Below are 16321 nucleotides of genomic sequence, written 5' to 3'. Positions count from 1 at the left end.
TTCTGTGCTGGTGCAAAAGGCCTTGCTGCTTGTTGTGCCAAACATCAGCATGGAATGATGCTTTGTAAAGTCACAGCTGTACATTTCACTGGCTTTGCTGCTGACCTTTTGTTTTGTCTCCTTGACCTTTAGGCAGTAAGACTGGAAAGTACGTACCAGAACCGCACTAGATACATGGTGGTAGTTTCAACCAATGGCAGACAAGACACTGAGGAAAGCATTGTCCTCGGAATGGATTTCTCTTCCAACGACAGGTATCTAGGCAGATTGCTTCAACCTCTAGACTCGCTTTCTTTCTCCAGCCCCCAGATTTCCTTCTAATATCTTGAAAGGAGGTGGTGGGGAGTCTGGAGGCTTGGTGCATCTCTGAAACGCAGAGCCTGGGCTATGGGACTTGGGACAGGGGGAAGCAGCTCAGAGTTAGGAGGGACAGAGGATGTGTAGCATTTGGAACTCCCGAAAAATAGCGTAACCAGCCTCCCAGGCAGCTGCAGGAGTTTTGAATGCAGCAAGCCCCAAAGCCCTGCTTATCCGCAACTTGTCTGATTTCCCTAGAGTCTGTACAACAAAAAGCTGTAACAATAGATGCTTTTCCCAGGTCAGGCGGAGCACTCAGACCCCGACGCCTGGAGGAGGCTCGGTTGTGGTGGGGGAACAAAGGGCCCGAAGGAAATGCCAGGTGCTCTGGTGGCAGAGGTTACTCAGTGCGTGCGCTCTCCCGCCATTTGTGTGTCAGCACGGTGTAGTGCTTTCACTTTATTTATGTAAATTGTGGCTGACCTCTCCGACCAGTTGCAAAATGTGTCCACTAAGTAGTCTCTGCTGTCTGTGTAACCAGAAGCCACGGAGAGGCCTGCCAGCTGCTGTAGGGCGGAGACTTCCTAAAGGTGAAACTTAGGACTCTGGGCTCTTTATAGGGGGTGGGGTGGGAGGACATGAACCCTAAAGCATCACAAACCAATCTGAGTCTTAGCTAAGAGGGGAGAGAATAGGAACCCAGGTCCTGAGCCCTCCTGTTAATTTCCTGTGAAGTTATCAGTGGAAACAGCGAGTGTGCATCAGCCCCAGAACATCTGAATAGAACCACAGTATGGGAATGAATGTTGCCAACCTTAAAGTTATGTGCGATGCATGTCAGAAAAATTCCTCCAGAGTTGTTACACGGAACCAGTCCTTGGAGCCATCACATGGCTGGCTGAAACCATTCGCCTTTGACACCGCCTTCCTGATTGTCATTTAGATATCTCAGCAGCCACTGTGCTTAATTTTTAGCGGTGCTTGGGAAGCTTGGCTCAGAAGCAACTGGCACAAAAGAACTGGGGCCCGTGCGCAGCTGGTGCTGTGTGCAGCGGGGTTGAAAATCAAACCCGGTGCGTGTCATGGGTCCACTAGCACAATTATTACGGTCTTGCACAGAATTCTGTGAGCGGGGAATTTGCTCTTGGGTCTGGCATACCAGTGCTGCCCTCTGGAATGCAGACAAGTGAGGGCTCGCTGTCCCCCCGTCTCAGACGCGCAGATAAACACGGCGCAGGCTTTTTTAGCTTTTTGCTATTATTTGGGTTCTAGACTGTCATGCTGTCCCTCCCCCCTCTCCCCTCCGCCCACTTGCTATTTATAACTCAATACAGACTTGTTGCTAAGGCTCCTGGTAAATGCTCGCTGAAAAGTATCACTAAAAATACCCTGGCCACCTTGGGGAGCCTTTTAAAAACTCCTTTTTCCATGAGCTCATCTCATTTAGTCAACAGAAATAGTTGCCTGTGACTGTCTCCGGGGACCAGGCATTGCGGCCATTCCTCGTCCGCGCGTGCAGTGAGCGTGCATGTCCGCAGTCCAGTCTGAGTCTCTGTTTGCCTCCCCTGCGCTCCAGTCACCCAGCGTGAAGAACTGGAGAGCAGGACAATAGACTCTGATGCTCCCTGAAAGCACCTGCTTTGATCACCTGGCAATTTCCTCCTAATTTGGGTTGGGCTTTTCCCCTTGGCAACCTGACACGTACAGGTTTTTTTTTCCCGTCAGTTCTTCCATCACTTTTTCTGCTTTTATCCCAGGGTTTCCCTTTTCTTTCAGAGAGGACAAAGCATTTCCATGTGATCAAACATGGCATGCTAGTCAAATGAGGGAAAAGACATAGCAGCTATTGGAAGAACAGACATTTCCCATAAGTCTCTCTTGTGGCAGCCTGTGCTTAGCCATTGTGGGGGACACAGGGAAATCTGCAGATGGGGGTGGCGTGCTGCAGTGCACAACCTACCATACCTTCCTTCCCATTGCTGACATTCGGACTAGCATGAAATTACACTCGCCTGAGTTCCTAGCAGCTGTGGCTGAACGACCAATAAAAACAGAGAACCCTGGATTCCAAAATCGCAACTAGACATGAGCCACTTGTGCTGACAAACCTGAAAGAAATCAGGACGGTTCCTTTTGTTAAAGTGTAAAAACCTTGAGTTGACTGAAAATTGGGTGGCTTGGCCTCTGCGCTCCTGCATAGAGCCTGCTGCTCTGAATTCACCCTGGGAATACACTAACATTACAAGCTTGCTGCAGGGGGACGACCATACCACCGCTTTGGTTAACAGCCCATATCAAACAGCGTTTGCACTTCCAAGGACATCTGTAGAGAACAAGACTCAGGTTAGAGAGGGGTCTGGTCAGTATTTCAGATCAATGTGAGTGGGTTTGCAACCATTGCTGTACAAATCTGAAGAGTAGCAGGGTAAGCGGATGGCACAACGGCTGACCTTCTGTTTCTTACAGTAGCACTTGCACAATGGGCTTGGTCCTGCCTCTGTGGAGCGACACCCTTATTCACTTGGATGGGGACGGGTAAGTGTCTCTTGTATGTTCTGGCTGGGAAGCAGAGGGGTTCTGTTCATTATGCTGCACACAGAGGATAGTGTGTAGAATTGCATTCAAATTATTGTCAATAGGGACAGCTCAGGCTGTCTTTCAAATCACAGTTGTTGTGGGAGACAACAACCAATTGCCTTGCAGTTAGGCAGCAGCTTACACATGTGTGCGCATAAGCTGCTGTTAAGAAGCTTTCACTCTATGTGGGGAGGGGACGGGGGTGAAAGCTTCTGAAAAGGGATCCTATCAAGTGTTGCTGTGTAGCACCTGTAGGGACAACCATATTCTGCTAAGTGTAAATGCAAGTGTGATGTCTTCATTCCCCAGTGTCCTCCTGGATTGTAAACTCCTCTCGGTGCCAGCTGTGCGGACTGCCCAGAGAATGACCTTTGCAGCTTTTGTTGCCTCGCTCAGCTGTACCATGTAGTTTCCATTTCTGGCTTTGAACTTGAATGTAGCCTGGGTAAACTGCTCACCTGGGCACTGCTGCTTCTGTGGCTGACCAACGCCTTTATTTCAGCCAGCGTCCTGGCTTCATTGCTGAACAGCTGCCACTAAAAATGAGCCTGCCCAGAGCTGTCCCATGCTATTTGCATCAGTCCTCTAGCTGAAACTGGCCAAACAGATCTGTGTCCTGGATTCTCCCTTTGCTGTCCTGGCTGCTTACACGTTAATGGTGGTTGGCTGAAAAAAGACTCCATGATAAGTCTCATTCTTAATGGGTCAATGTTTTTCTTTCACCAGTGGGTTCAGCGTATCAACGGACAACAGGGTGCATGTGTTCAAGCCGGTGTCTGTTCAAGCAATGTGGTAAGGACTTTCTGTCCCTCTGTCTCAAGGCTCCTTTAGCCAAGGCATTTTACATGCTTCTGCTTTCACAAAGCGGGTGCTGCTGGGTGTCACCCAGGTCTTGCGAGACCCAGGCACGTGGCCTTGGCACCTGCTCAGACACCCAGGGGGCTGTGCTGCGTGGGTACAGTAACTGCAGGTGGAGTCTGTAACGTCAAGACGACCATTTCTTCAGCTCTAGGGGGCATGTAGCTCGTGTGTGTGCAGTGAGTGACGTGGCTCTCCAAAGGCCGGTACCAGGTTTCAGAATGATTCCTGTGACGTGTTGCAAAGGGCAGTCAGAGCGTGAGCTGCCATTTTGCAGGGTTCTTTTGAATCTGAACCGGAGACCTTTGCTGTGTGTGTGAGTCCAGAGCTGACTTTACAGTCAGGCCCTGCATTAAGCAGTAACCTTTCCAGGCAACTGTAGGCCGAGGGTACCACTGCATCCAGGTTCAGACCTGCGTCCTAAGTGACAGAGGCAGGACGTGCTGCCCCACAGCCCAGCCAGCCGTAGTGAATGGGAATGGTGGGACTCTGGAGTTTGTTCTTCGTCCTCAGGGGAGATGCTGATGTGTGGGGGCTTCTTCCAGGTCTGCCCTGCAGAGTTTACACAAGGCCTGTGAGGTGGCCCGAAGTCACAACTACTACCCAGGGAGCCTCTTCCTCACCTGGGTCAGTTACTATGAGAGCCACATCAACTCTGACCAGTCTTCAGTCAACGAATGGAACACCATGCAGGATGTGCAATCGCATCGGCCCGACTCCCCCACCCTCTTCACGGATGTGTAAGCAAACCCATCTCTGCTGGGCAGCGAGGCTCTGCCGTGTGCAGCGCCAAACCTCCACTGGAGCCCCATAGAATCAGGTTTCATGCCTTGTCAACAGGAATCATTGCAAATTCATAGGTGGATCCTGGATTAAATAAACATCAAGGCTGGAAAACTAGCTAATGGGGACCCTGTTGTGTCCTTTTCAGTGCTGATTCTCAGCATTTTCCCTGCACTTCCAGAGCTCTCTCTGTCCCTCAGTCTGGGCAATACTATCCCCTTTGACAGAAGGTGAAGTGACTTGCTCAAGGCCCCAGAGGGAGTTGGTGGCGGAGTTGGGAGTAGAACCTAGGAGCTTGTCTCTAACTCCAGACCAGCTCAGGAGCTTACATGGGCATGTTGCTGATTTATTATAAACTGGGTTTTTATTTTGTTCTTGCTGCGTGGCCCAGAGACTTTCATGCCTCTTAGCTGGGAAGCCTCAAGCAGCTGATCCAGTCGAGGTGTCTAATGATTAAATGTGGGGTAGAGACGAGTGCGTTTATCTCCTTGAGGAACGGGGTGGGAAGATGCATCATGCTCGGATGCTAGCTGGTGGCGCGCGTCAGGACAGTGACTGAGATGGCCATGCTGGTAGTGGGGCCAGGTTTCCAAGCTGCCTGCTTACAAATAGCTCCCAACCAGTTCTACACAACCAGTACTACACAATAGTAATTGTGTAGCCTCTCCTTGCAGCACTAAGAGCAATGGCATTACCTCAAGAGCTCCTTCCTGCTATAGTCCCCACGCTCCCCCCAAGGAGAACGGAGGACGTGCCTTTTTGCCATCACAGGCTGCTTGCCCGCTTTGTTCCTTCCCATAGATTTCGTTACAGCACGCGGGGCTCAAGTTGTCTTAGCAGAGCAGTGAGCAGATAATCATGTGGAGCATTTCAGCTGCCAATGAGTCTTCACACCTGATTGTTTTTAACATACAGGGAAGTGAGCTGCAAGACTCTGGAAGGCTGCCAGAATAATAGTCTGCCATGATTTGTTCATGTTTTCAAAAACCCACCCTTTCTCCACTGAAAAATCTCAGGCTGTGGGCCTATGGAGTCCCTGGCAGGGCTCTGTGATTAAAAGGACCGGTATTTTTTGTAATTCTTTTACTCCTAAACCACCAGCTGGAGAGGAATTCTAGTTGCTCCTAAAGCAGAAGCCTCCATGCATTTGTTGTCTTGGCAGCGTTGCAGACGGCGAGAATAGGTGTGAGATGTCACCGCTGGGCCCCGTCTCTGGATGCTGGGTGAGCCAGCTCGGAGCACCAGAGCTACAGTACAACTGCCACCATCCTGGTTGATTAGTAAAGCTATTTTTGCAACCAGCGATAAGGCGACAGGCAGCAGAGGCTGGTGGAATGCACACAGGCTTAGCTGCACTCTGTCTCCATGTAAGGAGGTGTGGAGCTGTTACCTTTCCAAGAAAGGTAAGGGGGAAGCTGGGAGACTAGCAGAGGGATAATACGCTGCCTGAAGCCACTGAAACTGCAAAATACTGGAGAGATTTTTATGGCGTGCCATTAAAGTACTGGATCCATCCTACGGTGTTTGTTCCATATAAAGTGTGGCTGTGAACCTGATCTGGGTTTAAGGGGATCCAGAGGTAAAGCGTTAGATTCCTCCCAGGTGGGGATCTTCTCAGCAGTGTCTCACTCTCGGTGCATCTGCATAGCATCATTAACCAGTTAAAAACCACTGTGAATCAACTCTATCCAACCTAGCAGTAAATGGCTGTTGCTTCCTTCTCCTAGCCCCACGGAGCGTGAGCGTACAGAGCGGTTAATTAAAACCAAATTAAGGGAGATCATGATGCAGAAAGACTTGGAGAACATCACATCCAAAGAGGTGAGCAGGGAGCCTGCCATTGCCCATGCTGGGACTAGGGTGCGGGAGAATGCTGCGGGTGAGGAGGGTGGCTACCGGGAGCACGGAGGGCACTGGACAACACGAGCATTGTCCCTTTATTCTGCCCGGGGAAACGGAAAAAGAACTCACCCAGCTTTCTTCTCCTCCTCAGATCCGCACGGAGCTGGAGATGCAGATGGTGTGCAATCTGCGGGAGTTCAAGGAGTTCATCGACAATGAAATGATTGTGATCCTTGGGCAGATGGACAGTCCCACGCAGATATTTGACCATGTCTTTCTGGTAAGCCCTTAAGACCATGGCTCTGCAAGGTAGAATCCGTTGGTAATCACAAGATGTCTGTGTGACTGAGAACAGGCCTGTAATTGCAAATAATGCCTCTTACCTTAAGTGGGCTGATCTCTGTGCAAAGTCACATTCCCATCAGTGGAACAGTAGCTGCTCCTAGAGCTCACGCATTCACAGATGCATAAGGCGAGGTACTATTGGCTGAGAGCTGGCTGGTGTCTTGGACGCACTGACCCCAATGTGATCAATCCAGCCTTGCTGAAGCTCCCTTCCACAGCTTCCAGGTGAGGGAAGCAAACCTCAGCTCTGTATTTCCACGCGCAAACCTGAATTCGCTCCCAATTTCTACTGGCACGTAACAGTCAAATCCCTAATCCCATACCAGAGTCTGTGTATGAGATCACCGGGGTGACCTCTCCTTGGGAGGACACAGCAGTGACAAAAAAAGCAAACTGGAACCCAGGCAGGGAAGGGTTGTGTAAGTCACAGGTGGAATTACACTTCCTGTAACAGCAGAGATCTTTTGAACTCATTTCTCAGCCAGGAACAGAGGAGCCTAACAAAGAACCACCCTGCAGATTATCCACTTACGGCCACGTAAACATTTTGCCTTTAATGTTGTGCTTAGTTCACTGCCTTTCATCGCTGCCAGGGCCTGGCTACTTACCACATCCCCGAGGGTGAGTTAGCCCTCCCCTTGATTTCCCAGCCCTCCCCTTGATTTCCCAACCCCAAGGGATGGACCCAGCTTTGTTGGCTTAGCGTGAGGTCTGCTCGTTTTTTACACAGAGCTGCCACTCCTTGAACGAGCCAATCTAGCCCAAGTAAGGAGGCCACGTCTCCCACCCTTCTGAAGCTAGTTTCTTTCAGCAGCTCAGGAGGCAGAGTGTCTTGAAACGGGAGCGCTTCCGAGAAAGTGGGCGGGTGGAGGGGAGGCAGGCAAGTTAAGCAGCAAAAGTGTCTCAGGCTAAGGACTTGCTTTGCCCGGGTGGTTTCCAGTGAGAAGTTCGTACAAGCTCATCAGAGTAGTCAGATGTAATCCAGGCAACTTCAGACAGCTGTGGGGATTGGATGCAAACAAGCCCATGCAGGAAAGGCTCCCAGGCAGCACTCAGCAAAGTCAGTCTCTATGGCTCGCGGCACCCAGGGGCGGAAGCGAAGTAGCAGGGTTTGCAAAGGACAATAAGGTTGGGTTCAGCCAGCAATTTCATTCATGAGCACAATACAGCGAAGAGGCCAGGTCTGTGCAGTGAACTCTCTGGAAGGCGTGGTGCACCTCACTAGCAGAAGGGAGCCGTGTTAGAACCCAGCGAGGGATGAGGAAATCTGAGACCCAGACAAGGCAGTTACTGTTAAGCGGAGCAAACCGCGGGCCATGTGGTTCCCATGACTCTGCTGCAGCTGGCAGGCTGACTCTCTTCGCCGGCTTGGGCGGAGCAGAGAGCCTGTGGGCTGGCAAGCCACAGCTTTTCATTGACGCCTCATGGGGCTTGTGACCTCCCTGGCGTTAGCTCAGGTGCTACTAGTTTTATCCCCAGTCCCAGGCACCAAAGCATGGGGCTTTGTGGGGAGACGCTCGTCTTCCTAGCATGCTGTTCAGCGCAATGGCCTGGCCTTGGCCCCGGGTGATGACGCTGTCGTCGTTTTAACGGTGCATGTCCATTTGGGGAGAGAATCAGCTGAACTGATGTGTTTAAAAATGACTTCCCCAAGGTTTCTACATCACGTGCAGGAGAGGTCAGAGGACCCTATCCCAGTGGGAATACATGAGCCTTGCTGCGAGCTGGATGTGCTGGGAAGGGTTTCATTTGCACAGCATTGTCTTGAATGGAAGAATGTCTGGGCACATCAGAGTTACCACCATGGCTCGGTACAGGCACCGCTGACCCTGCCTCAAGTGGGGCTGTTTTCCACCAGGGCCAGGTTACAGTTCTGCTCCATTCAGCTCCCACTGCACAAGCAGCTTGCTCCACGGGAGGGATGTCCATCTCTTCGGGCTGGGCACACGGTCACGCAGCCGCCCATGCTTTAGGGGTTGGAACCTTGCTCCTCCTCTCTTATCCTGGACTGCAGAGTGTCTGGGCTTCTGAGGCAGCTGCTCATCCATCTCCTTCATGCTGGCTTCGTTTGCCTCTCCTCTCCTCCCCTCCCCTGCCGCCCCCCGCCCATCACTTAGCCCTCCCCACCCCCACCTTTCAGTTCAGAAACTACTTTGCAGGAGGAGGCAGGGGAAGTGGGCAGCTGAGGTTTCCACCTCCCTTGGCTCCTCTTGGCAACTGGCTCCCAAGGTGGCCTTCGTCCTCTTTCCCACGCAAGCTGTAGTGTTTGGATAGTGGACACTCAGCTTGGCTTGGAGGCCCTGTCTGCGCTGTAGGGAGAAGCCACTTAGATAGCAAAGCGAAAACATGCTTCCCTGGCTGGTTTCTCTGCTCACATAGGCAAGAGGAAAAAAACTGTCCTCCTGTCTTTGATGTGGGAACCCATGTAGAGAGGGGCTCAGAGGTTCTCTCTCTCTCTCTCTGCAGACTGGTTCTCTTTCATGGAGGAGAGTCAGAGGCAGGGGCTTGTGTGGGAAGAGGTCTGTCTTTATTTTTCTGAACTAGGTTTCTCAGTGGCTTGCAGGAAGCTAGCTAGGGCTCTACCTGGCTCTGGCTTGCAGGGCTTCCTGTTGATTCAGGGTGGGTCTGATTGTAAAGTGAGATAAGTGGCTGCGCTGTGAGACAGGAGCACTATTTTTTTTCTCTTTTACCATCTGTATTTTCAACAAATCTCAGTTTACAGCACTGGATTGGCCAGCTACCTCCCTGCACAGCTCGCTGGCTCCCTGCAGCTCGCACCCGGCTCGCGGGGGCCGTCCCTCCCGGTGGTGTACGCTCCTTCTGATGCTCCCTTTTTTATTTTTTGCACAGGGTTCTGAGTGGAATGCCTCCAATTTGGAAGATTTACAGAACAGAGGGTAAGCAGCTTTGAGCTGTGTAGCAGGCCCCTGCATGCAAGCTGCTGGGCACGGATAGGAAGGCTTGCCTTACCTAAGTCGCTGCACAACCAAATTTCCATCCCATACCTCCTGCTGCTGTGTGCTAATGAGGGCTTGCAAACCAGGCATGGTAACAGTGAACTGGAAAGTAGCACCCCAGCCCCCAAATCCCCCATACAAAGACAGGGAAGGAAAGGCTTCGGAGGCCCTGACCTTGACTGAAATCCCACCGACAAGTGCAGGCAGCTGACGGTCACATAGCAACGGGTAACCGAGATCTGCAGTTCCCTTGCCAAATAGACAGCACAGAGCTGGCTCTCTGGGGGGCCTTTCTTTGGGCTCAGCGTGCTGCACTCCTGGGGTGGGAGGAAACCCTGCATGCGCTGCTCGGAGGCACTCCTCACAACCAGGGCAGACAGCTGCACGGTGGCAAGAAAGCGACAAGTGTGTGTCAAAGCAGCCATCGCTGCCTGAGAGCAGGGGCTGCACTGAGCATCTTGCAGCTCAAAGGGGTAACGTTCCTCCTTCGTTTCTGTAAGGTTTGGGGTTAAGGCCACATCGATCCAGATGGACCATGCAGGGAAACCACTGGCTTTCTCACTTGGCTAGGTTACTACACCAATCTCTCCTCATCCTGAGCTGATCGCTTTTCAGTCCTCCCCACCTGACACCTGCTCCTAGCCTGACAAAGAGCATTTTCCCCTGGAAACTCTGCTGCTGTCTGCTAAGACATGGAGGCTGCAGATCTCTCATGAGTTTAGGGGCTCGGGGTGTCTAACATGTGAATACCATGTGCTTCCCTCAGCCATTTACTGCTCAGAACGGTCTGTGCTGGGGAGAAGAACCAAATCTGTCCCAACCACAGGCAATGCTCTTCTAGTTTCTCTGGGTTCTGGGCAGCTGCAGAATACAAGAGGGTCCAATCAGGAGTTGGCTCGCTGTGGTCTTAATTCTGAGACTAGTCTGGTGTCTTGGATTAAAGTGAAGGGCCTGGTGCAAATCCCAGAAAGAAGGCGGCTACTCCTGTTTAGACCCGGAGAGAGGCGTGTTAGGAGGGTCCCATGTTGTCGAGAGCACGGATCTTCAGGCTAATGCCCTTACAGCCTAGTCTCCCAACACTGGTGGTAACTGGCCCAGTAGGAATGGAGATTGGAAAGGGGATTGTGCGTCTCCCAGGGGGATGGTTTCCAGCTGGCAGGAAGAGATGAAGCTGTATTGTAGCATATGCCAAGTGACCACCACTGGCCCTTCTGTGCAATACAGAGCAGCTGAATGGGCGGACTGGCCGGCCAGTCTTGGTTTGGTTTTCATTCACAGCAGACCGAAGTCCCTTCCACAGAGACTAAGTTAGAAATTCCACAGCAAACCCTTAGCCTGGCCTCGCAATCAATCCCTTCCTCCCTGCATTGAAGTTTAACTCCCAAATCGGCTTGCTCTGTGTTGTAGTCTTGTAACTCTGACTGCTTGGCTCCAAACAAATTCAAAACAAGGCAAACCCATTTCCTTGCAGAGACTGTCCAATCTTATCTGCCCTCTGTTTCCACACAGGGTGCGGTACATTCTGAATGTCACTCGAGAAATAGATAACTTCTTCCCAGGCGTCTTCGAGTACCATAACATCCGGGTGTACGATGAGGAGGCTACAGATCTGCTGGCATATTGGAACGACACTTACAAATTCATCTCCAAAGCCAAGTAAGTCTGCACTTAAAGAACGAACACAATACAGCAAGCTCCTAGTAATGCAATGTTTCCTTCTGGCCATTCTCTCTTTCCAACTATCCTTTGTCCTGCGTTAGGACCAAGGCATCTGCATTCTCAGTTCCTGCTGTTGCTGTGTGCAATGGGCCTTTCTGTCTGTCTGAATTACAAAAATCGCACATGGTAGTAAGATGGAAAAACGCTGCTGTGTAGTCATCCCCTTGGCTGCCCTGTATTTGTAGTGCCTTAGGGCTGCTTCCGGAGCTTCAGAAACTAAGAACCACCTGAAGTGTTAAACTTCTGTAAAATGTCAGGGGACATAAAACCATACAAACACAGCTGTTAATGCCAAAGGGGAATGGGGTTACCTGTTACACAGCCTTGGGGTTTACATTATGAGAGCATCGAGGAAACCCAAACACTCCATTGTGCTAGGTGCCAGGCAGACAGGTAACAAAGAAGCTAGTCGCTCCTGGAGAGCGTTCTTTTGCCTTGTTGACACGTGGGCGAAACAGGTGGGCGGGTTGGGAGGACAAGGCAACAAGCAGAGCTCAGCAGACACTGGAAAGCAACATAATTGTGAACAAAATCCAAATCGTTCCCTGCGTACAAAGCAGGCAGACATTGCTCTGAATAAAACCCTTATCCATTAGCACTACGAGATGCTTGCTAGGCCTCCTATCTGAATGGCCACTTCTAGTCTGGTAGCTGGAGGCCAGTGGGTTGCCAACACTTCTCTAGGTTGTCTATAATAAATCCAGCAGCATCTGATTCAGGAAGACGCTGGTCACAGAAGCAATTGGCATGCATTGCCAGCAAGTCTGGGATGGATTTCCAAACAAGGGACTGCCTTTAACCCTCTTGTGGCGGGGGTTTGTATCTGTCTCCTGCCCGTGCCCCAGAGATGATGACCCGATTGACAATGGCTGCTTCTCCAACAAATCATTAAGCCTCTCTGATTTACCCGAGCGTGTATATAGATATACTTCTAAAGCACATCGAGCTCCTTGGTGCAATGACCTTGGAAACTTGTCCGTGTCAGAAATATCCTCCTTTCAGGATGCACGTTTTGCAAAGAATACGGGGGCAGATCTGAGCGCTGAAAGCTGTACGGTTGAAGTCCGTGCTGGACAAGGCAAATCACCGCCTGTGCGCCCTTGCTCGCCGCTCACACTTCGCCTGAAGCCAGAACCCTGCGTTCCTGGCAATGGAGCAAGCCCTTCTCAAGCCGGAGCAAACTCTTCACGGCCAGCTCTGTACCAAGACTGCTCTGTGCGCCGAACAAGAGCTAGGGGGTGAAAAACAAAACCACCTTTGTCCTGAGCTGCCTGGTACATAGCCCGGTGTGACAGATACTGCGACCCCATGCGGTATCTTGGGGAACCCTTTTATTCAATTTATGAATGATGATCTGCTCTGGGGGAGGGTTACCACGCCTCTCCCAGGGGCTAATAACAGTGGGGGTGATGAGGGCTAGTTGCTGAGACCGTAAACGCCTCCAGAGACAGACCACCCCAGGAGGTTTGCATAGACTCATTCAATCTGGGTTTGTCAGAGGCCGACAGGGGCTTTTGGTACAAAAGGGCTGAGTTGAAACACTCGTGGCCTTTGCACTTGATCTTTGTCCAATCCCGCTGAAGGGCTGGAAGGACGTACTAGGGCAGCTTTTCTCAGATGTGGCCAGCTGTTGCTCCCAGCTGCCTTGGTGTTTGCTGGCATTGCCAGCAGGGGATCAGCAGCCTGCACCATGCAGCCTCCTGGGGGCTCCAGGCAGCACCTCTGCAGACATGTGGGGCCAGTGTGGGTGCTCAGCTGGCTCCAGCTCTGGGCTTCAGCCCGGGGCGGCGGGACTCGGGTTTGCAAAAATTTCCAGAGCGGCCACCAGCAAGGGTTGGTTGGCCCCACTTTGAGGCCATCCAAAACAATTGTTCTGAGAACCCCTGTTCTAGGGCCCCCCAAGGCTGATGGGCAACTCCTGATATATTTTGTTTACATCTGTTCATTGTTTTTATTACGTGTTCTCCAGAAGGCTTTTTCCTTGAGAATGGAAGTGCTTGCTTAGAAGGAGCTGTGTAGTAACTTGGAGCTCCCCCCTACAGTGTCTGCCTCTCCTAAGCTGTTCAGAGGAGGCTTTTAAATCGTCCTTTTCCATTCCCCTGCCCTAGGAAGAACGGGTCGAAATGCCTGGTGCACTGTAAGATGGGAGTCAGCCGGTCGGCCTCCACAGTGATTGCATATGCCATGAAGGAGTACGGCTGGAACCTGGACCGAGCGTATGACCACGTGAAGGAGCGCCGCACGGTCACCAAGCCCAACCCAAGCTTCATGAGGCAGCTGGAGGAGTACCAAGGGATTCTGCTGGCGAGGTGAGCTCCGGGGGCAGGGAAGGAACTGGCCGTAAGATTTCGAGCACAAATCTGTCTCCTGCCCTGTGTTTCCTAAACACAAAATCATTCCCCAGCCCACTCTGGCCCAGGCTTATCTTGAAAGGAGAACTGGAAAGGGTCTGAACCCAAGCGGATTGGACCTCCTTCGGTATGGGTGCTGCAGAGAGGAGTGTGGGAAGCTGGGTGTTGCTGCTCTCACACGTCAGAAACCTCAGCTGCTTCCCATCTGTACGAAGCCACAGACAGCTGTGCTGACAGCAGGGTGTAGTCCCGGACTGCGTGTTGTGGTCGCTGACATTCAGCCTTGATCCTGTTTTTGTACCATGTGCGCTGGGGTTCGGGGCCTTGGTTTAATTATGTTTGTTTTCTGCCGTCAGTGTGTTTCAAGAGCCCCTGAGCGTTTGTCTGACTTGACCACGTGGCCGGCCCAGCAGATTTGCAGGCAGGTGCTTGTGTTCCTGCCTCATTCAGAATTAGTGTGTGCTTGAGAACGCTGTCTCTGACATGCTTCCACTCTGCTATAAAGGGGGATACAATTTGGTCATGGATTCCATGCCTTTAACAGAACTCGTGACTTCTGCTTCAGCCCCACTGGCTGCCACCCCCGCTTCCCTCCCACCCTCATGGGGGGCTCAGGCTGCCAGCCCCCATCCTTGTGCGGGGCTCGAGCTGCCCTCCCCCCCATTCCTGTGCGGGCATTGGGCTTCTGTGATTTATGGTTTATTGCCTATGTCCTGCCCGTGAATTTTAATAAAAATCCCCATGCCAAAATCTTAACCTTACTTATAGTATAAAATAAGGTACAGGCACTTGAGTGGCTCCACTGGATTAATTCAGTGCTTCCCCTTCATCGATGCGCAAATTCATCATTACCTTAGGAGCGGGGTTGGGAAGAGTGCTCCATTTGTATGGGGAGCCTTAGCCAGTCCCCTGAAGCTCCCCGTGGGGGTGGGGGAGCTGAGTAATCAGTCTGAACAGCCAGTGGCATAATAAGGGCTCTAGGGCGAGGCTTGGTCCAACGCTGGTTCTAAGCCAAAAGTGTCCCAGAACTCAACTCCAAACTCTGAGCTAGGCACCAACAGAACCAAGTGATTCCACTAGCTTTTACAGCATGGCTAAGTAGGAAACCAGTCCCCTTCTCTGCCATCTACGAAATACGGCCCAATCATCTCAGCATCACCATTCCCTTTTAGAAACATGCTTGGCCAACATCTGGCTTGGCTTCAGGGCCGTTTTGTTGAGGAATGGTTGCTGCAGTCAGTGGGGGGAGCCCCTTTCCTCTGTACTCTAAACATCAAGTGTTTATTCCTGGATGACATTTTCAGCTCAGCTGGGAGGTAAGGTATGGCAGGGGATTTTGTAACACAAGGCCTGTCAGCTGAGGAGTAAAAAGACCTCAGTAATGCATGTTTTCTGGACGTCCCCATAAAGGAGGTGTTAAACAATGTCCTGACTTGACCTGCTGGAAGGAAAAGATACTTGGTGTTCTGCCAGGCTGCAGTATTGGTGCTGGAACCCTCCTCTGCTACCGGCTGTTGGTAGGTGGTTGCAGATGAAATCCCTGGGCAGTTACCAGTGCGTTAGGACATCATCAGCTTTCTCAGCATTGTCCGTGTGCAGCTCAGGCCGGAGCAAGATGAAGCAAGCCTGGAAATGTGCGTGGTGTTGTCAGATGAGCAGAGCACCACACTGATCCAGCTGTGAGATGTTTGACCTGTCCCGCTCCGTAAAGAGGAGCCCGGACGTACACGCTGTGTCTCTAGGGTTTGCCATGTGGCTGCTCCCTCCCGTTGCAGCGCGTGGGTGAACAGAAGACTTTAAAAACCAATCGTACTTGGTGTGTGGCTAGTACTTCACCTCCTCAAGTCCTCTACGAATCTAGGTGACTGAGTGAGCTTGTCTGGCAGCCACCATCACACCTGGAAACTTCTGCGTGATGAGTCTTGATTTCTTCTTCTTTGCTCCCTCTGTGCTAGACATGGACAAGTTTATTCGTAACCAATATGGGAATGCCACCTTCACTCCTGCAGCGCGTGGCTCACCCTCACCCCGGGTATGCAACTGCCGAGCCTCTGCCCACTCTGGACAAGTCCCCAGTATAACGACGTGAATTGGGTTATCAGTGAGGCCTTTCAGCGCATGAGGCTAACCAGTCTGGGGCGAGCTAAGTCCCATGCTGGGCAGAGCAGCAGGCAGAACCCCGGGGCACCACGCACTCCTCACCTGCTCTCTGCTTTCACAGCTCCAAAAGGCTTCTCTGCCCTCTTTCGTTGCAGCTTTGGGCTCTCCCCTCGAGCTGCCCCCAGGCCTGTTTGCTGTGTTACCCCAAGGCAGGTAACAAGCAGATCTGTACTTCTGTGAGTGCGCTCAGATGGTGGAGTCGAGGGCTTGTGAGGAGAGCCCTGTGCTTGGACTGTCTGGCGAGGTTGTTGGGAAGGTGAAGGGGGCGTGGTAAGCGGGATATTGTGTTCCAGCCATAAACACGGAGCCCCATAGCTCCTTTTGTCACAGCAGCAGGGATGTTTAGCCATTTGGAGCTGTCAGCCATTAGCAGCAGGGCCAGAGCCTTTCCTTCACCTGATTAAACTCTCCTCTCCCTCCTAGCAAGCCTGG

The 16321-nt window shown here is 51.8% G+C and overlaps 1 protein-coding gene across 4 annotated transcripts in view; it reads left to right on the top strand.

Moving 5' to 3' along the window:
- The window catches only part of SSH2 (slingshot protein phosphatase 2), a 137367-nt gene that overhangs the window by 109894 nt on the left and 11152 nt on the right, over positions 1 to 16321 (top strand). For all 4 annotated transcript variants that reach the window (XM_048823685.2, XM_048823684.2, XM_048823683.2 and 1 more), the window contains 9 exons: positions 133 to 254; positions 2764 to 2832; positions 3601 to 3666; positions 4278 to 4472; positions 6243 to 6336; positions 6509 to 6637; positions 9553 to 9599; positions 11169 to 11315; positions 13487 to 13687. In XM_048823685.2, the coding sequence (XP_048679642.2) occupies positions 133 to 254; positions 2764 to 2832; positions 3601 to 3666; positions 4278 to 4472; positions 6243 to 6336; positions 6509 to 6637; positions 9553 to 9599; positions 11169 to 11315; positions 13487 to 13687 (1070 nt within the window). The remainder of the gene's footprint in view (positions 1 to 132; positions 255 to 2763; positions 2833 to 3600; positions 3667 to 4277; positions 4473 to 6242; positions 6337 to 6508; positions 6638 to 9552; positions 9600 to 11168; positions 11316 to 13486; positions 13688 to 16321) is intronic.

This window comes from Caretta caretta, chromosome 17, assembly GCF_965140235.1.
Source record: "Caretta caretta isolate rCarCar2 chromosome 17, rCarCar1.hap1, whole genome shotgun sequence".
Lineage (NCBI taxonomy): Eukaryota > Metazoa > Chordata > Testudines > Cheloniidae > Caretta > Caretta caretta.
Note: the sequence above shows the minus strand (reverse complement) of the source record. Positions and strands in the feature narration are given on the sequence as shown.